This window comes from Phaseolus vulgaris, chromosome 8, assembly GCF_051622355.1.
Source record: "Phaseolus vulgaris cultivar YP4 chromosome 8, ASM5162235v1, whole genome shotgun sequence".
Lineage (NCBI taxonomy): Eukaryota > Viridiplantae > Streptophyta > Magnoliopsida > Fabales > Fabaceae > Phaseolus > Phaseolus vulgaris.
Window position 1 is genome coordinate 3,847,806 of NC_143505.1, and position 22,759 is coordinate 3,870,564.

Here is a 22,759-nt window from a genome sequence, read left to right on the forward strand (position 1 = left end):
CGTTTAGTTATTAATATTTTATGTAATAAATAGTAAGTATGGTAGTTAATGGATAGATAACAATTTAAAAACTATTTTATAAATTTTTATTAACAATAGAAACTTCTCTGGATACCAATATTTCTTTAATTTATAAAATGATCTCTAATGTAGTGAAATAGTACTAATTATTTTGATTTTTAAAATTAATTTTTATTTAATGAATTTTTTTTAGTGTTAGTTGTTTTGAAAATTTATTAGGGGTAGATTAAAATAAGTTATTAATTTATTATGATATAAAAGATACAATTTATTCACTATCCATTTAACAAAATTCACAAAATGTCATCTGTTAACTTTTTTTTTAAGAATCGATATTCAATCCATCCAAGTTTTTTCTTAAAAAGTTAAATATTTTTCGCCATCAGTCAAATACATTTTCTCCATTTAAACGTGGTTTTTTAAATTTTTTTTTTTTTTCGTTTAACTCAATCTAAGGATTTTATGCTTTTATTCAAGTTATAATGAATAGATTAAAATAATTTATTAATTTTTTTATGATCTATTAAAAACCATCACGGCGTCCATTTAATAAAATTCACACAAATCACCTGTTAACCTTTTCTTATAAATTGACATTCACTCCATCCATAATTTTTTTAATAAAATAAATAATTTTCACCATATTCAAATATTTTCTCCTCATATTTCCGTAATTTTTAAAAATTAACTATTTTGTTTAATTCACATTAAGGAAATGATTATTTGATATATTGACTTTTTAAATATATTTAAAAAATATATATATATTTTAAAAAGATTATATACTCTTTTTGTGTATGTCATAAATTGTAGAACTTTTTAAGAAATTAAAAAAATATGAACAATCCATTTTAATAATATATATTAGAATTTTAAATTAAAAAATAAAGTAAATATTGTTAGAATATTATTATTCAGAGATTTCAAGTAAGTGTTTTTTATTTGGTGAATATTAAAGTTTCGTCACCCTATAAATTGAAATAGACTTTCCGTGGATAGATTAGATAGATCATGGAAAAAATTGCATGCTTTCATTAATCTATTAATATACCAAGTCAATTTTTCTATATACTAGCAATTATTTAGATAACATTAATATGAAAGAGTTTATTTTCACAGTAAAAATAAATAAATAAAAACGCATCAATGGCACACCATCTGAAAAGATATCTTGGAAACAAGTTTCTGAAAGATATATCTTGGAAATTGACACACCATCTGCAGGTTCATCATGGCACAACCTAAAGACAGCATGCACTTGAATCTTTGTTTAATGTTATTATATGTCCATGCAGTAGTGGTCTTTGCAGCAAACTCTGATGTATGATATACAGTAACTCTCATTCTATAGCTCGTGTATATATATAGTTTTAAGGATTACTCTCATGAATTCAAATTTATCCAAATATTGGTTCCTATATATATTTCATTTTGCTTTCCTTTGCTTTTAGGGAGCAAGGCACCAATCACAAGACTGGTTAAACCATGGTGGAGATTTGTTCAACAGAAGATATGCTTACAAGGAGCGTAAGATCAGCACCAAAACTGCACCAGACCTACGCTTGAAGTGGAAATTCTATGCTGGCAGAGACATTACTGCAACACCAGCCATATATGATGGCACCCTTTATTTTCCAAGCTGGAATGGTAACATCTATGCGGTTAAAGAAGCTGATGGATCGCTGGTTTGGAAGCAGAACCTGGAGAAAATGACAGGTCTGAAAGCAACTGATGGCCTTGTTGAGAATGTAAATTGGACAGTGTCACGGTCAACTCCCACAGTGGCTGGGGATTTACTTATGATTGGAGTCTATAGTCCTGCTGCTGTTGTTGCTGTCAAAAGAACAACAGGTAAACTTGTGTGGAAGACCACTTTGGATTACCATCCTGAAGCACTCATCACCATGTCTGGAACATACTACAACAGGTCACTATTTGCACATCTATTAGCCTTATTTTCTTAAGAATTAATGGAAAAATTCATGTTACAAAATTTGTTTATATTATCCTTATAGAATATTGTTAAATACATATATATGCATATGTTTTTTTTTATCTTTCTGCCTCCCCTATGCTGAACTTCACAGAGGTTACTATGTTGGAACATCTTCCCTGGAGTCACTTGTTGACCTTGAGAAGTGCTGCACGTTTCGTGGAAGTTTTGTAAAACTTAATGCTCAATCCGGTGGCATCTTGTGGAGGACCTATATGATACCAGATAACAATAACAAAAAAGGAGAATATGCAGGAGCTGCCATTTGGGGAAGCAGTCCTTCCATTGATGAGAAAAGAAAGCATGTCTATATTGGCACAGGGAACCTCTATTCTGCCCCATCACACATAAGCCTGTGTCGAGAGAGACAAATTAATAGAACTCAGCATACTCAACCAGACGAATGTGTTGAACCAGACAACCACTCCAACTCAATCTTAGCCCTTGATTTGGATTCTGGGAAGATCAGATGGTACCGCCAGTTTGGCGGCTACGATGTATCTGTCATAGTATGTACCGGTTCTCCCACACCTAGTCCTAATTGTCCTCCTCAAGCAGACAAACCAGATGTTGATTTTGGGGAGGCACCAATGATGTTGACCGTATATATAAATCGAATCAAGAAAGATATTGTTGTTGCAGTCCAGAAAAGTGGTATTGCATGGGCTTTGGATCGCAATAATGGTCACCTTGTTTGGTATACGGTAAAATACATAATTTATAGTATGATAGTTTTCTATTTTTTCCCACCCCTTTTCAATGAACAATTGGTGGATATCTCTATCAGAATGATGTCTTTCATTTACCCTTGACAAACTTAGCTGATTTATACTGATAATGCAAAGGAGAAGAGAAACAGGCAAGAGGAAAAGCTGTAATTGATTCTTGCTCAAAAGTACAAAAGCAAAGAGGAATATATACATATATACACACACACAAAAGAAACTGATATACAGAAAAAACTGTCATATCAGTTTTTCTTTTCCCACTTTTTCTTCTATCCTGCAGAAAAAAGCTAATTAGGTACTCTAGAGTATTGATTTGGATCAAAAGATGATATGACACAATAAGTTGAGTTAATTTATGAGTGATGATATATCATATTAATTAACATCTGCACAAAACACTCATCAATATCTATTTTTGTACCTATCTTTCTCTTATAATTGAGAAGTTGAAAATTTATTCATTTTCTATGCTCATTTTCTTCTATATTTTTCTTCTGTAGGAAGCTGGGCCATACGGGCTGGCAGGAGGTGGATCATGGGGTGCAGCAACTGATGAAAAGAGGGTTTACACGAACATTGTGAATTCTGATGCCAACAATTTCACTCTCGCACCCTCAAATGAGATCACAACTGCTGGTGGGTGGGTGGCAATGGATGCTCACAATGGTAGAGTTCTATGGTCAACAGCAAACCCTAGTAACAGCACTGCATATGGTCCTGTTAGTGTTGCAAATGATGTTGTCTTTGCTGGATCCGCTGATAGAATGGGATACATATATGCAATTGATGGCAAGAGTGGAAAAATTTTATGGTCCTACAAAACTGGAGCCAGTGTCTATGGAGGCATGTCAATCTCCAGAGGATGCATATACGTGGGCCATGGATACAATGTTGCTTATGGACATACCTTGAACTTAACAGATGGAACCTTTCTCTTTGCCTTCTGTGTCTAAGAATTTCCGTGTTTGTATTACTTTTATTTTGAACAAATAATTCATTTCGTTGATTAGCTTTTGTAAAAAAGCTATTAAACGTTATTTCTTTTAGGGTTTTTCAAAGTTATGTCATAATCAAACACGGACAAATATAAATGGATTAATAAAACAGAAACTAGTATATCTTTTCCTCTCTTAATTAATTTCTCTCTATATTTAGCATGATTTTAAACATTTATTTATAAATAGTTAATTTTGTTTTCTTACTCAAAATTGAATGTTATTTTGGTTGAATTCCAAGTTAAAGTCTGGCATATAGTAAATTATAACGAGTATGAATATAACATTAAATGAAGGTTCATTTACTCATTATTTTCTCAAAATTTATGTATAGTTTCTCGAGACTTATATTGTGTTGAGATAATTCCACGTTAATTTGTCTATTTGCTCAATGATTAATATAATAATTTAAAATTATAATAGCTCTATCATCAGTCATTAAAAAATAGGATTGACAATCCTAATTTTTTATATAGTATTATTATTTTTTTGGGTACAGATATAGTTTATTCATCCATTACAATACTGACCGTAAAATTAATCATTTCAGACACAGAACGCAAAGAGTGAAGTTCCACCTGTCAAGTTTACGGAAAACCCTAGATTTACATTATATCCATGACCAACATATATGCAACCGTTGCTAATTGACATGCCTCCATAGACACTTCCTCCTGTTTTGTAGGACCACAAAATCTTCCCACTCTTTGCATTAATTGCATAAATGAATCCCATTCTATCAGTTGATCCAGCAAACACAACTTCATTTGCAACACTAACAGGACCATTAGCAGTGCTATTACTAGGGTTTGCTGTGGACCATAGAATGTGGCCTTTGTTTGAATCCATTGCCACCCACCCACCAGTGGTTGTGCTTATATTTAATGGTGCAAGAGTAAAATTTTTGGCCCCAGAATTTGCAATGTTGGTGTAAACTCTCCTTTCATCAGTTGCTGCACCCCATGTTCCACCTCCTGCAAACCCACCGGGTCCAGCTTCCTAAATAGTATGAGTTTTTTCCTTATATCAGCTAAAGAGATATAACAAAACTTTATAAATTTTGTTACGAATTCCATATCTTGTTGTAAACTTATGTGTCAAATTTGTTTTGATTGAAGATTTTACTACTACTTTAGAGTATATGAAAGAATTTAAGAAATTAATATGAAATAACTTTTATATTAATGGAGATTATTTGATCAGAAATTATCTACTGTGTACCGTAAACCAAATGAGACTGCCATTGTTGCGATCTAAAGCCCAAGCAAAGCCACTTTTCTGGACCGCAACAACCATATCCTTTTTGTTGCCATTTACATATGTTGTCAGCATCATTGGTGCCTCTCCAAAATCAGCATCTGGGGTAGGACCTGAAGGAGGACAATTAAGAGTTGAAGCATTGGTGCATGCAAAAAACCACACATCATAGCCTCCTAATTGGCGGTACCATGTAATGTTCCCAGAGTTCAAATCAAGGGCCAAGATTGAATTGGAGTGATTTTCTGGTTCAACACACTCATCTGGTTGAGCAGGCTTAGTTTGATTATCTTGTTTTTCTTGACATTGAAGTATTTCTAATGGGGCAGAATAGAGGTTTCCAGTAGCAATATAGACATGGTTTCTATGAACATCAATGGAGGGGCTGCTTCCCCAAATGGCAGCGCCTGCATATTTTCCTCTTGTGTTATTGTTATCTGGTAACACAAAGGTCTTCCACAAGATGGCGCCAGATTGAGCATCAAGTTTTGTGAAACTTCCACGAAATATACAGCATTGTTCAATGGTTGCGCCTTCTTCAAGTGAAGATGTTCCAACATAGAAACTTCTGTGGAGAGTTCAGAACAGGTGCACAATACACAGAGCGTGAAGGTCAAAACAAGTAATTCAGAGGACTACTGAAAAATTCACTATAATAGGTGTGGATTTGAGTAATATGCATGGAGGTGAGGATTTGAGTAATATGCCTGAGTTTTATGTTCGAAACTCTTTGATGTTATTTTATGATCGAGTAGTTTTGTTGATCAAATAGATGAGCACATATTGTACAAACAAATACTCAGAAAAGAGAAATATAAGATTTAATAAAGAGAAAATATAAGATTGAGCAGTGCGGAAGACTGGGGAATGGGTTGAGTAAACTCCCCTATTCATAACGTGGAAACAGAAAAAGATATGAAAAATAAATCTATGTTAAGAAAAAAATAATTTTAAATTTTATTTATCTTGAACTATCATAAAAAGTTTCTATAATAAACCCAATGAAACCCAAATGTATCAGGATAAACCCTTAGCACTGCCATATTTTCCTAGTTTAGAAATATTATAAAGCCGTAAGAGTACTACAATAAGGATAAACACAATAGACTATATTTATTTATTCTCCACTTGTATAAACTCAATGTAGCTTTGCTGACTTTGCTTTTATTCACAAGAAGTGGTGGATAAACTCAATATATCTTTGTTTCAGATTTAGTCTTGTTGTTTGATGTTTGGTGTATGATGTATGATGTTGACTTAGTAACAGCTGTGTTGGGTGTTTTTGTGTGTCTTGGGTCTGGGTGCTTTGAGGTCGTATTGCAATTTATGTTTGTTGGGAGTGAAGTGTATGTTTTCTTACGGTGGTAGTCGGTTCCTGTTTTTCTCGTCTCTGATGTTGTTCTGGTTTGGAAGCGGCAGTAGATCGTTGTTTCCAGTTGAGTTGAGGTATGGGGAACTAGTCGGGGCTTGTTGGGTGTCTCTCTTATTGAGTGTGCTTTGCTCTGCAACTGGTCGCACCTTGTGGCCTTATCTTGTTTATGGTCCTATTCGTGTTGTGGCAATTTCTGTGTTTTAATGTCTTTGATAGGAACTAATTCTGCTATGTTTGAGCCTTATTCACTTGTTAAGTTGCTATCATTTTAATGTGTTTAGGAGCTTCTATCTCTCACTGTATCTTGAGTTCTGGTATGATTAATTATTATGTTGTGTATTCTTTGTTATGGAGATTAATTGCAGTATCATATGTAATAGGCTGTTCAAGGATGGAACAGGGTTGTATATTTGGTTTAAGCATGAAGCAGGAGTTAAATTGTATAGATTTTGTACCAACAGTTAATCCAAGTGTATTATCCCTGAATAAGATTTTTGAATTAGAGTATTGTAAGTGACCAGAAAAGTGGAGAGTCAAACACTCCTTAATCAAGCTTGTCATGATATTGAATAGAATAAGTGAGAGTTTGAACAGAGAAATATTAGTAAAGCTTCTAAGGAAAGAAGGCTAGACTGACCCGTTGTAAAATGTCCCTGACATGGTGATGAGTGCTGCAGGATGGTGATCCAAAGTGGTCTTCCACACAAGTTCACCACTTGTTCTTTTGAGACCAATAACAACGGCAGGGCCATAGATTCCAACAATCAATAAATCCCCAGCAACAGTGGGAGTTGACCTTGACACTGTCCAATTTACATTCTGAACAAAGCCCGTTGCTTTCAGACCTGTCAGAATCTGCAAGTTCTGCTTCCAAACAAGAGATCCATCGGCTTCTTTAACTGCATAGATGTTACCGTTCCAGCTTGGAAAATAAAGGGTACCATCGTATATAGCTGGTGTTGCAGTAATATCTTTGCCTGCATAGAATTTCCACTTCAAACGTAGGTTCGGTGCTGTTTCGGGGCTGATCTTACGCTCTTTGTAAGCATATCTCCTGTTGAACAAATCTCCACCATGGTTTAACCACTCCTGTGATTCTTGTCCTTGCCACTGAAAACAAAAACCCAATAATAAGAACTATATATGTCTTGTGATCAATTTTAATTCATGAGTAATCCTTAAACCTATATATGCAACTGCTATATATTATAGAGATAACGATAGTGGTAAAGTGTATTATACATCTGAGCTTGCTGCAAACACTGCTACTGCATAAGCACAAACCAACGATAAACAAAGAACTGAGTGCATGCTGCAATTAGCAAAATATGTTGGGAAAACCATAGAAAGAGACTGAATTATATGGAAAAGAAAAATGGCCCAACTGTGACAGTCTGATCTAATAATCGTTGACTATCAATTTAATGCATGTTAAAATAATGATAACATTTATCTTACCATATATAAAACTCTATTTCATAACTATTTCCATTATTAAAACAGAGACAAGAAGAAAACGAGAAATATTATCAGTACTTGTATCTTTATCTCTTGAGTTGAGAATTACACCGACAATGTTTCCTTTTGCTTCACGTAAAGCTTTATGATGATGACATGCTCATGTCAACCCAAAGATAAATAAAAAAAATGAGAAAGACCGAAGTTTCAAGAGAACACATCACCATTGTTATGTTCTTTAATATCTTGCCGTATAAGAATGTAACATCTCTACCTTTATAAGCCTAAAATTGCAGACTGTATTAAGAAAACAATTTGCATATTTAGCCTTAAGTAATTCGGTTACTAATAGATTAAATCGTAAAACTAACGTAAATCACTTGTGCCAAAAGATTGAAATAGAATTTTAAAGGGGGTCAAAGAAACACTACAAGAAACCTGCCAAACTTTGCATTGGTCATGACACTGTTGCAGATTTGAGGGGCTTCATTTCAGAATTTCTGCTTCAATTAGGATCATTTCTGCTTCGTTTAGGACGTCATCGGGCCACGCAGCTATGTATATTGGCGTATCACTTTAAATCCTCCTGACAGAAGTTCCACAAGTTAACATCATTTAGCATCTGAAGATGGCATCTGATTGGTGGATCAGACATACAGCAGAAACATATTGCAGGAATCTCTCTGCAGCATTTGAACATTGATCAACTTTGTTTTATTGAAGGTGTACATATTTTGTGCCAAATTGTATAGTACCATACGTATATCCTCAATCATGGTTTTATTTGCTGAATTACAGATTATACAAGGTCTAGGAGTTGCTAAGAAAGGAAGATTTTTTTTATATTCTGATTGTCAACTGAGAACATTATGTATCCTATTTAACATCCTTATACTCCACTTAATTTATTTATCCTTCACTTATAAAAATATATAACTTATCGGTCTAGCATAGTTAATTATACATCACTAAAAAAAATTCTATTAAAATTCAAACGATAGTTGGAAATTGTTCAAAATAAAAATTTAATTTTCTTTTTATGAAAGCAACTACCAAGTCATCCCTTACTTTTCTTTATCTTGGGTGTCAAAGCACATAATATTTCTGCTTTATCCCCGCTTATTCATTTTAAATTCATGAAATTTACACACTAATATATAAATGCCAGCACTTTCTTTCTTGTTCTTTCTCTTCCTTTCATTTCGCAGATGAACATTGACAGGGCAAAAATAAGGACATTTTGCAAGTATGGTCTTTATCTTTCTTGCTTTTCTCTTTCTCTCTTTCTCTTCTGCCGGTAACTCTCATTCTTCTGTATTCTGTCTTCTTTTATGGAGGTGACAGAGGTTCAATGACAATTCATTGGCATTGGCTGCAGGTGGCATGCTTGGATTTTGTTGGATTTATTCTGATTTTCCTTTTGGGCTCAACCTTCATCCATAGTCCCTGTCATATCATATAAAGGATGATATGTAGAAAAATAAAAGACAAAGAATCCATGCATTCGAAGTATTTTCAAAGTATAGAGATTTTCACTTTTCTTATTATCACATCATTTATTATTCAGATAGTCTCAAAAATTTTGTCTGCGGTTTTTACAGCAAAGTAAAATTTATTTATTAAAAAGGGCACAAAGATGTGTTGTAACCTTATACACAAGAATACCATACACAAATATACCAGAATTAACTATTTCTCAAGTTAATCAGGCTGTCCTATTACAAAAAAGTTAGTCAGTTCATATTAAAAAAGTCAAATTTACTTATGGACCACTGATACCGATTATTAAAATAGTTAAATCATTTACTATATTAAAAGATAAAAATTAAAAGTAAGCATCGCCAACACGAACACAATGTGGGTGCTTACAAGATATGGTGTAGTAATTTCTGTACTAGGCTTTTGTAGTAATTTCTGCAGTAGGTTGCTTATAGATTATGAGCAGTTGCTCGAGTATTACAAAAATAGCACCAAATTTGTTTGTGATAAGACAAATATATATTGATGAAATGACATCGAATAACTAGATTGTAGGGAGACAACATTCATTTCTACCCGTTCTTTTTGTTCTAATAAACTTAATCCCTTGTTAGTGGGGTCCTATTTTGACGTGAAATAATAGGATCTTGAACCTTGGCCACGTCAAAGAGGAAACAAAGCTAGTGATGCGTGTTCATTTCTGGAACATAGCGATTGATCTGATTTGTGACACTCTTGGAGAAAGAAAACGGCAATGGTGGTTGGAGAAGAAGGACGTTTCCAGACTCAGAACTCTTGGAGGATAAACTTTTGAAGTAGCCTGTTAAGCATCCTTTCCCGTTCTGGTTCAAGGGGTTTGGTGAAGCCGATTGATGATGCTCCCCAAGTTTCAAGTTCAACCCTGAACCAAGAATATCCTCTGATACCTCTTGTTTACCACTGTTTGATCCATGTTCCACTATTGATGAAACTGCAGCAGCTATTACTGAACGAAAACTCGGGTCTGTGCTGATTGCTTTGGTTATTGTTTCTGCCAAAGCTTCTCTGGAGGGAGTTTGGCTTGTTATGCGTTGTTGGTAGAAATGTTGTAGGAAATTATTTGGCTGCATAATTGGCCTTGTGGGGACTCTGTCAACTGGTGTTGTGGTTGTGCCATTGTCATGGAACCCCTTACCCCAAATGGATGGTATGAAGTTATGCTCCGGTGAACAAAAGCTGAGACTAGCTGAGGATCTTGGGTTTGAAATTGAAGCCATGGTTGAAGGTAAGCCATGGTGGAACTGAGTTGATGAGGAGGAAGGAGCTGAAGAAGTCAGGTCTAGAGTGATTGTTGAGAACGTATGTGATGAGGCATGGTTTGGTGGTGAGAAGATTTGTTTGGCTCTTGATTCATGAAACTGGTCACTGAAACTTAGACCATTTAGTAGTGTGGTAGGAGCATTTCCAAAAGATGCAGAAATGTGGCTTGGAAGGTGTGATGTTGAAGAACCTGACAATAGCATGGAAGCAGCAGCAGAAGTAGTTGAAGCCATGGCTGTGGCTGAGACTGGAAGTTTGTGGTTGTGGGTCCCTTCATAGGTTGTGATTAAGATGGACAGGTCCTCGGAACACCTTTGCACCTGAAGTCATTTATGCATTAAATTTGGATCTGAGACAAATTCAATTATTATACAACAATACTAATGCACATGTATACATGAGCTTGTATATTTTTACAAAGATATTCGATAAGGATGCACTATTTTCGTATTATCTTTTTCATTAATGTATGACCATGGACTGAATTCTTAACTGATGTTTATATAAAAATATTTTAAATTTACAATGCATTCACGTTTAAACTATATACCTGCTTCCTAACTGGGCATGTTGGTGCAACTGTGCAACGATAGTATGCCCTCGGACATGGATTTCCCTTTGCTATCTTCTGTCCATATTTCCTCCATTGACACCCATCATTCATCTGTTTGAATACCAAAAGTACAAGGATAGCTATTAGACAAGAAGAATAACAAAAGTATACCATTAAAAGCAATTAGTTTACAAGAATGAAAATAAAAGTGCAGGCATGTTTGATTGTTTTCACAAATACTAAGAAAAAGATCACTTTTCATTTTTCTTTCTCACTGTTCTAAAAAAAACTATTGTTTTTAACGTTTCTTACACAAGATTTTGAAAACAATTAAAAACAAAGCAATATTTTTATGATTATTAATAAAAGATGTGCCATTATTCTTCTCTGACACTAACCGTGGGAGTATCACATCTAGCTCTCACAGATACCCTTGCTCTCTTGGCTGGCATTTGATCTGAAATGTCAGTATTTACATTTATCACTTTTGCTGATTGATTTGTTGACAATGTTCCCTCTGTTTGCGTTTCCTTTGGTTCTTCTGAGCTGTTCATTGGACTTAAATCAGACACAACTTCCATCTCCAACAGGTGTTTGGAGTCTAATCCAAGAGTAAGGTTGGGTCCAACCTCTTTTTCTGTTGGTTTGTTGGAGTTTCCAATTATTGCCTCCTTCTTAGGCTCCGTTGGAGTCCTTCCAAGGCAAAGTGAGACAAACTCGGGCTCTTCACTTTGATCTTCATGGGAAGTAGATGAATCAACCACACCCTTCTTTGAAACATCTTTGTGAAGGATGTCAAAGAAACGGAGTTGAAGGGAGTGGTAATCCTTTTCTACTCTTTCCAGCGTCTTCTTCAATCTCTCATTTTCTTCCTTCACCTCACCCATCTCAGTTTTAGCAGATTTGACTTTATCTTCCTAGATTTCAAAACACCACAGTAATTACAATAATCAGCTATTTGATTCCTCAATTTATCACCAGCACAGACTCAATAGCACAAGACAAAATTATGTTTCAAAGCCAATAAATTTAAAATTAGATCAAGATAGGATTTTGATTTATTTTCATCATCAAACTACTGGGTGGTATTTTCATACAATGGTATAATTGCTTGCTCTATTTAAGGTCTACATTAAAAGAACAGAAATCTTTCTAAAGTTTCATATAATTCTGTGTTAAGAGTTAATTTATTGATTCACAAGATGTATAGAAACATCCTGAGACTGAAAAGTATATACAATTAAAGTTAAAAGGATATTCATGAGTACAAGATACAGAAAAATTGTTCAGAAATAGTACAGTTTTCACAAGAAGAAAGAATTGGGAAGGAAAAGGAGTAGCACATGTACCTTTGTAATTCTCTTCTCTTCTATCTTTGGACTACCAGGGCTAGACATTTTTTGCTTCAATATTACTATTTCTCTAAGTAGAACACCCTCAATCTCACACACATATAAATCCCATAAATATACAACAATACCCTATTACAAACCAATCGACTATAAGGTAGACACGGTATAAATATAATTAAACAATAGAAATCCCAGAGCTCTACACCATTACGAAGCCACCCCCTTCAAATGTCAACACCGAATTGCTAAGATAATTTGTGGGAGTTTTATATTACTTATTGAAAGGTTAAATTAATTAATTAGTCTCCAAATCTGAGTCATAAATAATGTTGGCACACAAATTGTGCATTGATTAATATTATGGTTGAAGCTTGGTACTGATGAGAGGACGTCACATGGGTGTGTGGTCAAAGTTGTAACATGTAACCAGTTATTAGCCATGGCGGCGAGTGAGACCTCTGAATATTTGTCAATGGTGTAGCCTTATTACGCGGTCCATACGCTGCATGGTTCTAAACTATTCCTCCACTGTCCACTGCCATTGACTGGCTTTCCATCAATGCATTGTCTCAACACAATGAACAATTCCAATACAGTAATATGCTTTTTTAAATCATTTATGTTCAAGTTGATTAAACTATTAATCTATGAGGTTCGGATACGTCTATTAAATAGTGTGTCTGTGTCGGATATACATATCGAATACCGACACTCGCTGAACACGTATTGAATACCGACACGTATCGGTGAAATATACAATTTAAAAAATATTTACACTATGAGAAAATTATCAAATAAAAACCAATTTTTAAAGACCAAAATAATTAGTTGCAATAGTAACTAAATTAGGGACCATTTTAGAAACTAAACAAAAAAAAAATAGTTTCTAAATTAGTTTTTATTATTGTTCAATAGTTTCCAAATTGGTATTTAATTAGCTATCAAGGTTTTAACTATCAATTATTTAGTTTCTAAATTTGGTAGCAAAAACTTTGATTGTTAATTAGATACCAATTTAGAAACCATTTAACAATAATAGAAACTAGTTTAGAAAACAAAAATTTATTTAATCCTTAAAATGGTTTCTAATTTAGTCAATAACAACTAATTATTTTTTGTCTCTAAAATTGATTTCTATTTCATGATTTTCTTGCAGTGTTATTAGATTTTTGACAATTCTAACACAGTTTTAATATAATTTTAAAAAATATGAAATACATTAATTTTCAGTATTTCAAGTTATATTACTTTCATATAAAACCAAAAATTTACTGAAAATTTGTAATTTATTGAACATAAAATCAGATGTTCATATGAAGAAATAACTGAAGCAGGTTTTCAAAGGTTGGAAACAAGGGTCACAGTAGAATTGCAAAAGAACAATTTAGTTTTCGGTCGTTGATTACTGTCACTGTTACATATGTTCAAGTTGTTCTTCCCAATCAAACATTGTATGTCTATCGGTGCATTACAAAGAAGCTACTTATTTACATTATTTTTTAAATAACGTCAATGTTTGGTTAACTACATGCTTTTAAAATTGCGAGTAACCCCAAAATGTATGTCTCGGGATCTGATCAACTTTCAATTGTTTTAGATACAGTCAACGTCAAAAAAAATGATAGATGTGTATTTTATACAAAAAGAAATATTATAGGTCATGTAATATAATAACAGAAGAAAAATAAACAAAAGAAAAATGGGGTGAAGGAAAGATAAAGTTGTGGTGTGTGTATATGAATATCAATATTAGAAGTGTCGTTTGAAACATATTAAAAAATAATTTGGATATGTTATAAAAACTCATAATGGTGTCAACGTGATAATTAATAAGTTTATAGTGTGAATGCATACAAGTATATGCATGAGTTAACCGTTAAGTAACTCCATGCGTTTTTAAGGCTTAATTATATTAAATAACTATGAAAGAGTCACATTTTAACCCTTAAATAAATATTTCAAGCATATGGGCATAGGATATTAATAAAGATATATGCCTCTTCAAAATATTCCATTTTTATGTACCAACTGTTTTACCCTTTCCATTATGCAGTTTTAATTTATTTGATTGGTTCAAACCCAATGGTGAACCAGTATTAGTTGTCAAGGGTTAACGTGTCCTATTTCACCTTTTTCACTGGTCTAAGTTATTACTAATTATTATCTTCATTACCCTGCCCCTCTTTTCCAGGACTTATTCCATGTTTGAATATTGTCCCAGAATTATTTGGTCTTTCAATTCCAAAATACAAAACCTTTTAAGGTTCATCTAACACGCTAACGTCTTAGTGTCATTGCATGCATGGGAAAAGACACCACACGTAATGAGTCCATTAGTATTTTTTAATGAGAGATTGTGATGTCATAAATTAATATGCATAGTCATTTTCCAATAAACAAATTAGAAACACTCAATCACAAACTATAAACCTTAAAACTCCTAGAGAAAATGTCGAAGAGGAATTTGCACAATCGTTAATGTTTTTACATGAACAGAACTTTCTTATTTGCCGGTAATTGTTCTTTAGTTTTGTTTTGGTTGTCTTGGTCTAATGTTTTTTAGTATTATGGAAGGAATCCTGAAAAGATATTCTGACGCTGAAGTCAATTATGGATCAAAGAGAAATGATATTTTGGGTACGATATTTATTACTTTAGACATGATGGGGGCTTGTCTATCTGTAGTCAAAGGTTTGGGTCTCAAGTTGTATAAACGTGTATGGATATGGTCCAATGATGCTCAATCATTTCTTGATCGTGATTTTCGCATAATTATCACGTAATGGTTACTAAAGGATGTCACTAGTTGTTTTGGAATGCACGATGTGGAATAGGCTGGGAGGCCGAATGGCCACATGTTTACATGTACATATCAAAGGATAATCTCATTTCTTTATAAATAGGTTAGATGCTCGTAGCACACTTCGTGCTTTTTTTATTCTAACAAATTTATATACTTCTAATTTTCCCTACTTTATACTCAATTTGTTAATGTACCTAAGTGAGTGAAATTGTTGGTTAAATGTAATTATAATAATATTAAGAAACATAAATGGAAATATGAGTTATGTTGTCCAAAGTTGTATGACCGAAATGTTTAACATGAAAGTTTCCTCGATAATTTTTAATATGTGTGGTAGGAAAATGTATAGATGAACAAAAAAAGTATTCATTCCAAAAACGTTGATGCCTTGGAATAGTTACAAGGATTTCCTCTTCAACTTTGGTAATATAGTCAAAAGTTGAATTATAGGATCATCTACAACTTTTGTCATCTTGTTGTCATCATCATCGTCATCAATATCAAGTTGTTTGCTAACTTGTTCACCGTCATCAATATCAAGTTGTTTGCTAACTTGTTCATTGTCATACAACATATTTTCTCATGCATAATAAGGAAGCACATTGTAAATGACCAACAAAATTGTCATGAATTATGTTTACTACATAATTTCCCATAAGAATTTATCAATTCTTTTCCATTTTATAGAATCAACTAAATGTTGAAGAAGACCATCACATTTCCTATTATTTGCACATATTGTTAGGCTTTTTTCATTCTTTCGTATGACAAACAATCTTTTAAATCTAGATATTATTGGCAAATACCATAACAACTTAGCAAGGGAGACCCTATATTTCTTCCTTAGCACTCTGTCAATTTTTTTTAATCATTATAACCCACATATTGAACACACATTCAATGTTGCAAACATTTTTTTATATAATACACAATCATTAAGGCATGTGTGTATCTTCCTATATTCATACTCATCAAACATGATATCATCTTAGTTTCATAGTTACAATTAGATAATAACACATCTCCTTGTGGAAATATCTACTTCAACAACTCCGACAATGATGTGAAACTTATATTTGTCCATTCATTTCTTACTATTAGACTAAATAATCTTGAAATCATTGACAATCTCGTAAAAGTAGTGTAACTTGAATACAATGGTTGCTCCCAATGAGACTTTAAAGAATCATACATTGCAAAATGTTCTTCTTCGACATCATGTATCATCTCCTTTGAACAATCGTTCATCTTTTCATCAAAAATTTTTGTTTGAAACACAATTGACATGTCTAATACTTCTCCATGTCCTGTCTATATTGTGTAACTTTTAACAATATCAAATATAAATAATTGGTCACATCTCTCTCCAAGTTTCTGATCAATTGATTCAAACAATAAAAACATAAACAGTAACATGTTCCTTTAATAGGTCTTTCATTTTGCCAAACAAATTGTAAAAAATCATCAATTACGTTTTCATATTCTCGATTAATGCAACATGCATTCATCCATGTGTAATTCAAGACCATTTTACCAAATAAATTGTAAAAGTTCATCAACTTCGTTCTTATATTCTTAGTTAAAGTCATACTCACTCTTAGTTAATGTCATATACTCATCCATATGTAATTCATAATTATACTATCAAACGTTTATTATCATTCTTCCTAATGTGATTTGATTTTTGTTTTTGTAATTTTTTTTAATTGAGTATAAGATTCTAGGTATTTGGAAAAAAAATCATAATTTATTAATATGTATAAATTATTTGTCAATTTTCACAAGCACCTCATTGCGAGATAAATTATTTATCAATGCGAACCTTAATTTGTCAAATTTATAAAATTTATTTATGGATAATATATATAAATATTTGAACCCAATTCATACTTCACTATAAAAATAGAAGAACTGAAATATGGTGTACATTTCTTGTCTCAGTTAAGGAAACAAGTTTACTGAATCTAATAAATATATAAGATTAGTAATGAACAAGTAATTTATAAGATAACTAATTTACTCAAATTTATGCGCACTAAGATTAAAAATAATTAAGATATACAAGATAAATATAAAAAATATTTAGAATATAGTTTCTTTATGTAATATTAAACTACAAAAGAATATAAATTAAAATATAAAAAAAACAAATATTAGATCAAAAGTAATAAAGTTTAAATGTTTATTTTATTATTATTTAATTGAAAAATCATTATAGAGAAAAAATGATAGATTTAAAAGTATAAATAAATATAAATTATTCTTAATATTAACATTGAACTTCTTTTTATTCTTAATCTCATCCCAAATTGGAATATAAGATTCTCTTCTTTTCTTTATCCCGTAGTTTTCATTATATGTTAAAAAAGTTTATTGATAATTGTGTTGACTTTCATACCCTTTTTCTGAGCTTTGGTATTGCTACGGCCTTCTTAGTGATACTATTTCCCAATCTAAGCATCCCATTCTGTCCTTTCCTGATTTTTTTCTATGTACATGACCATAATTAAATGAACAAATGAACCAAAAACAAAATCTAGGGTCTCGTATTGCATAAAGAACAAAAAAATACTAAAAATGTAGTAACAAGATAGAGAGAGTTTGACTAGAGGACAAAAGGGTGACATAAATAGATAGAATAAGACAAATGATCTACAGCAACATTTGCCACTACAACAGGAAAATGTTGGGTGACAAGACAACATTAGTTCTCCACAATCTTTGGGCCGCTGTACATCTTTACAACTACTTTAAGATTTTCAGGTTTCTCTTTCTCTTGAAGCCATTCATATGTTTTTCTTTCCTCCTCTGGTATGGATATTCCATCCACTGAAACCATTGAAAAAATTCAAATCATTCTATGCAAATGAAAGTACACTTATAATAAAGTAAAGTATAATGTCAATAAAGGACTATATACAGTAGAGGAAAATATCATCAACATCAGTTCTATAAATTTCAAACCACCTTTGTGTACAATTCAAAAACAGTTCTAATCCAAAATTATCTGACGGCTATTGATAACTCATTGATGCAACATGTAAAGCTATAACAGGACACCCATAATTTGTAACAGCCTATAAAATTCTAGAACCTTTAAATTACAGTATTTACAGTATTTGCAGAAAGAATATGAAGATACCTGAATAGTTGGAGAAGGGGAAATTCTGGTAATACGTGCAGTCTCTGCCATCAGGATCAGAGTATGGCGGACCAAGAACATCTAGAACCGCGCATGCTGTAACTGCTGTGAACCAATGCATGTTGCCTCCATCGTTAGGATAAAGAACAGAAGGGTCACAAGGAGCATCAAATTCCGCATCAACCTTAACTTTGGCCAACCTCATATCTGAAGTCTGGGATGCTGCAATCACAATATGCAAATTATTATACATTTATTAACCAAACAACTAGAAATTATGTATATCAAAAGAGGAGATAAGAACATTAATTATTTGCATCTGCATTCAAACAATGACTGTGATTCATTCATTCTTGTTTCACAGTGCAATCATTGTTTAACTGTTTAAAATGGAAAAAAGAGGGAAGGAGACAAGGAGAAAGAACAATTATATAGTGTAGATGTGTAATATATTATTATTTTAATCCAATCATATATAAAATATTGTATTCATATATACTATATATGGGTATTTTTTTTCCTTAAATAGCAAACCTCGTAAAGGAAACACTGTGGAATGAGGTTGTGTGTTCTGTTCAATTGTGAAAGAATTTGTACAAATCTTCTATAATATATATGTGTATATATAGTGTTGTAAAACATAGATATAAAACAATAAAACACTCACTTTCTGATGGTTTGACCATGGTAGACATGTGAGGAGGCAAGTCAGTTACCCAATCATAAGATTTGATATGCATGGTTCCAAAAAGAAGCTTGCTGAAAACAGTCATTCCAGGGTGATTGTGGAGAGGGATAACTCCAGAAGGTGGTAAGCAGAATATTCCCATCTGAAGTAATGAGAAATTAAAAATAAATAGATAACCTAACACACCAACAAAATAGCACTGTGACAAAACAATTCTCCAATAAACACTTGCAAGAAAAGAAAAGATAAAAGAGACAAAATGATATCATTTCAATGATAAAATGTTCTGTTAAACAAAACAATAACTTAGTTCTTTTTTTGTATCAATATTCAAAGAAGTTTTTCTGAATGATGAATAGCTAAATTACCGAGAATTGTTCACATTCATAAATGTGCAGGTATGTAATTTTTGGGGTCCTTTTGTTGGTGTTGAAACATGGCATGTCAGGTCTCAAGCCAACGTCTTCATGACTTATTCCATCTGCACCCACAACACAGTCAGTAACTAAGTATGCTTATCTTAATGTATAAAGTTAATTAAGAAAAATGAAAAAAGAAATGGAATTAAATATTGGTAGAATTATTTGAATGATTAAATATTTGAATGTATAAAAGAGTATTTGATTATGCTTTGGTGTTTTAGTTATTTTAGTTTTTTAAAATTAATCATAAAAACTATTTTTTAAAGATAAATACGAGACAATAAATAAATAAAAAAAATTGAAACTAGAGAGATATATTAAAAGATTACATAATTTTTCAATTGAAATGTTAATTAATATTTTTTTTTATAACTTAATTTAGTTATTTGCCCAAAGATAAAAATTTAGGTGACAACTATTTATTATATATATATATAAATTATTTTTTTATTATTTTTTTTATAGAAGGGTAACTTTCTAGTAGGAAGTATGATTGATTATTCTCTGGGTATATAGTCACTCAATTAATCTCGCAATGACAACTCACAACAAGAAGAAGAGAGAAACTGACATCTATACCATTAAAGAGAAATATCATTTTTATCATTTCACATTTTAAATAACCATTTTTTAAATTAAAACTACACATAATAAAAAAATGTGCAAAATAAATAAAAGTCACCTAAAATAAAATTATAAAAATTATTTATGATTATTTTTATGAAATTTTTTTAATTTAATAATATTTTTATTTTAATAATTGTCTATATTATTATATAAAAATACAATATTTGTGTCATCATTAATGGAACAATTTTATCTTCTAATAAATAAAAAATTATTTACTTATTTAATAAAATAAATAATTTAATATTTTTTATTCTAAAATAATTAAAAAATAATAATGCATTATATATATATATATATATATATTATATTATATTATTTTTAATTAATTATTCATAAAATAATATAATTATATATTTTAATATAATAAATTCATACCATATGTAGGTTTAGTCATAATAAAAAAAAATACCTTAATGACAATGATTGAATTTATAATACTATGTTTATGGTCTTCTTAGTCCTTGAAATTGGACTTATAATTTAAAAAACTTCACACCATAAAATCTTGATAGACAAAACTAACTAAAACAATGACCCTTTTTTCTTATATTTAGAGAGATAAATTGTCTTCTTTTTTTTAAGTAACTTTTAAACCCTAATGTGAAAAGATACTACCATGTGGAATGATATTCAATTAAGATGGTATAAAATATCTTAACAAAGTAAAAAAAAAACATAAATAAATAAACCCCAATTAAATGTTTTAATTAATAAGATGAATACTTCATTGTTCTACTTCATAAAAATATATATATATCTAAAAGTATTGTTATTGCCATGTGATATAATTAAAGGTAAAAAAAAAATTATAGTAAGAGAAATCTAAGAAAAATATTATAAAAAAAAGTTAAATTTGTTTATATTTAAAAGTTTTCTTTTTTATATACAAATGAGATGAGGAGGAAAAAAAAGAATGGTTAAATAATGATAAAAAATTAATTACATAATAAATATTTTTTTATAAATAAGAAAAAAATGGTTAAATAATAATTAAAAGATTAATAACATAATAATTTTTTATACTAAGATATAAGTGCACTGAGTAACTTATTCCATTTGCTACCAGTTCAATAATTGCAATATGATGTAAAAGCAAATCCTGTATGGCCTGGTAATTACCAGGAAAAAAAAAAAAATCACCCCATCAAAATAAAATGCAAAATTCAATCAAATTGAGACAAAAATCACCAAAATGATTCTTCTTTTTTTCTGATTCCTTGTTAAAAATGCTAAATGTGTTTTTCCTATAATTTTATGAAAGTTTTGAATTGTGATCACATTGAATGTGTCAGCAATTGCAATCAAACCAAAAAAAAAAATTGTTAGAATTGAAATTTTATGTTTAACCCAGACACAAGTTTTCATCATGGCAATTATCAAAATGAAATCCCAATGAAAAGAATGCAGAATTTGCAGATATAGTGGGAACACTCCACATACCTAAAACAGAGAGAAGCATTTCAATGTGTTGAGGAGAAGGGACAATCCCAGGGCTGGTCGAAGCAAACACTTGATGACAAGTCTGAAACAATCTCTGTCCGATGGACATCTTCCTCAGCCGTTGTCTCCTGTTCTTCCTCGATTTGTTGGTGTTGTTATTCGTTTCTTCACGCAACTCCCTCCCCTTTCTCTCAGACAAATTCCTCCCAATCCCCATTTTTATTGAATGCAGAGCATACACCTTAAAAATACAAACTTTGGCTCGGGATCAAGTCTGATCTCAGAACTATTGATATAATCGGGAATGAAATAGAATTATGGAAAATGGGTACGAGAAAAGAGTGAGAGAGTTTGCAGAAAAGGGCACCATGAAGAAGAAAAACATGGAAAAGAAAACAGAAAAAACAGAGAAAAAATGGAAAGTGTACTGTGAGTTAAGTCAGTGACTTCTTTATGGAAGGTTTAAGAAGTTGAATGAAAAAGAGCATTAGGGAGAAGAAGAAGAGAGAGTGGGAAGAATGACACATTTGAATGATGAAACAATGTTGCATGTTTGATATAAAGGAGCAGGGGAATGAATGGATAAGACAGAGGAAGGTGAGATTGAGAGAGAGAGAAAGAGAGTGGTTTGGAAAGTAAAACTGAAAACCAGGGGCTATGTTCAGATTTTCAGTGGGCTACAGAAACAGTGGATTCTGATCAATACATATCTAAATATCTATTGCTATGGAATTCACTTCTTTTACATTCTCACACCTCTTTTACTTTATTTGTTACTCATGCTGCACTTTTACACTCTTGCTTTTCTCAATTTTCTTTTTGTAAAATTAGTGAAAGAATAAATGAATTACACCCTATATAGATATTAGTTTTGTTATTTGAGAAATTTTTTTTTTATTGTTATTATAATGGAAAAGACATTTCAAATGTGTTTTTTTAAAATATTTCTTATAAGAATGAATGATTTTTTTTATACATTGACTATTTATTTTATAATTATACTTTTTTTAAGTTGACTATTTATCTATGATTGAATAATATAACATCAAGAAAACATTTAAAGTAATAATTGCTTGTAATTAAATTCTGTAACTTATCCCACAGTTTTATTATTAAATAAATGTGCA

The 22,759-nt window shown here is 31.5% G+C and overlaps 4 protein-coding genes across 4 annotated transcripts; 1 reads left to right on the forward strand and 3 right to left on the reverse strand.

Annotated features, from left to right (window-relative positions):
• Positions 1–1,188: 1,188 nt before the first annotated feature.
• On the forward strand, positions 1,189–3,861 carry LOC137826697 (uncharacterized). The gene is made up of 4 exons (XM_068632785.2): positions 1,189–1,342; positions 1,473–1,948; positions 2,109–2,718; positions 3,243–3,861. The coding sequence occupies exons 1-4, from the start codon at positions 1,253–1,255 to the stop codon at positions 3,693–3,695; spliced, it is 1,629 nt and encodes a 542-aa protein (XP_068488886.1). The 5' UTR covers positions 1,189–1,252; the 3' UTR covers positions 3,696–3,861.
• Positions 3,862–4,175: 314 nt separating this feature from the next.
• Positions 4,176–7,756, reverse strand: LOC137826696 (uncharacterized). The gene is made up of 4 exons (XM_068632783.2): positions 7,609–7,756; positions 7,004–7,476; positions 4,959–5,562; positions 4,176–4,736 (listed from the first exon to the last, which is right to left on the reverse strand). The coding sequence occupies exons 1-4, from the start codon at positions 7,708–7,710 to the stop codon at positions 4,284–4,286; spliced, it is 1,632 nt and encodes a 543-aa protein (XP_068488884.1). The 5' UTR covers positions 7,711–7,756; the 3' UTR covers positions 4,176–4,283.
• A 1,968-nt stretch (positions 7,757–9,724) lies between these two features.
• On the reverse strand, positions 9,725–12,746 carry LOC137826607 (WRKY transcription factor 72A). Its single transcript, XM_068632629.2, has 4 exons — positions 12,505–12,746; positions 11,554–12,072; positions 11,153–11,266; positions 9,725–10,922 (listed from the first exon to the last, which is right to left on the reverse strand). The coding sequence occupies exons 1-4, from the start codon at positions 12,550–12,552 to the stop codon at positions 9,984–9,986; spliced, it is 1,620 nt and encodes a 539-aa protein (XP_068488730.2). The 5' UTR covers positions 12,553–12,746; the 3' UTR covers positions 9,725–9,983.
• Positions 12,747–17,829: 5,083 nt separating this feature from the next.
• LOC137826751 (plant cysteine oxidase 2) lies at positions 17,830–22,237 on the reverse strand. Its single transcript, XM_068632889.2, has 5 exons — positions 21,633–22,237; positions 19,509–19,621; positions 19,120–19,282; positions 18,453–18,674; positions 17,830–18,139 (listed from the first exon to the last, which is right to left on the reverse strand). The coding sequence occupies exons 1-5, from the start codon at positions 21,847–21,849 to the stop codon at positions 18,015–18,017; spliced, it is 840 nt and encodes a 279-aa protein (XP_068488990.2). The 5' UTR covers positions 21,850–22,237; the 3' UTR covers positions 17,830–18,014.
• Between the last annotated feature and the right edge of the window lie 522 nt (positions 22,238–22,759).

Bases quoted from the DNA above. Each gene is read 5' to 3' on its own strand.
- LOC137826696 (XM_068632783.2), bottom strand. From the start codon at position 7,710: ATGGTTTTCCCAACATATTTTGCTAATTGCAGCATGCACTCAGTTCTT. The intron at 7,477-7,608 runs GTATAATACACT...TTTTGTTTTCAG, and splicing joins TGTTTGCAGCAAGCTCAGAT to TGGCAAGGACAAGAATCACA. The intron at 4,737-4,958 runs GTACACAGTAGA...CATACTATTTAG, and splicing joins GCAGTCTCATTTGGTTTACG to GAAGCTGGACCCGGTGGGTT.
- LOC137826697 (XM_068632785.2), top strand. From the start codon at position 1,253: ATGGCACAACCTAAAGACAGCATGCACTTGAATCTTTGTTTAATGTTA. The intron at 1,949-2,108 runs GTCACTATTTGC...TGAACTTCACAG, and splicing joins TCTGGAACATACTACAACAG to AGGTTACTATGTTGGAACAT. The intron at 2,719-3,242 runs GTAAAATACATA...TTTCTTCTGTAG, and splicing joins GTCACCTTGTTTGGTATACG to GAAGCTGGGCCATACGGGCT.
- LOC137826751 (XM_068632889.2), bottom strand. From the start codon at position 21,849: ATGGGGATTGGGAGGAATTTGTCTGAGAGAAAGGGGAGGGAGTTGCGT. The intron at 19,283-19,508 runs GTAATTTAGCTA...TCATTACTTCAG, and splicing joins ATGAATGTGAACAATTCTCG to ATGGGAATATTCTGCTTACC. The intron at 18,675-19,119 runs GTGAGTGTTTTA...TTGTGATTGCAG, and splicing joins CATGGTCAAACCATCAGAAA to CATCCCAGACTTCAGATATG.
- LOC137826607 (XM_068632629.2), bottom strand. From the start codon at position 12,552: ATGTCTAGCCCTGGTAGTCCAAAGATAGAAGAGAAGAGAATTACAAAG. The intron at 12,073-12,504 runs GTACATGTGCTA...TTTGAAATCTAG, and splicing joins AAGAGAAGAGAATTACAAAG to GAAGATAAAGTCAAATCTGC. The intron at 10,923-11,152 runs GTATATAGTTTA...AAATGACTTCAG, and splicing joins CATGCCCAGTTAGGAAGCAG to GTGCAAAGGTGTTCCGAGGA.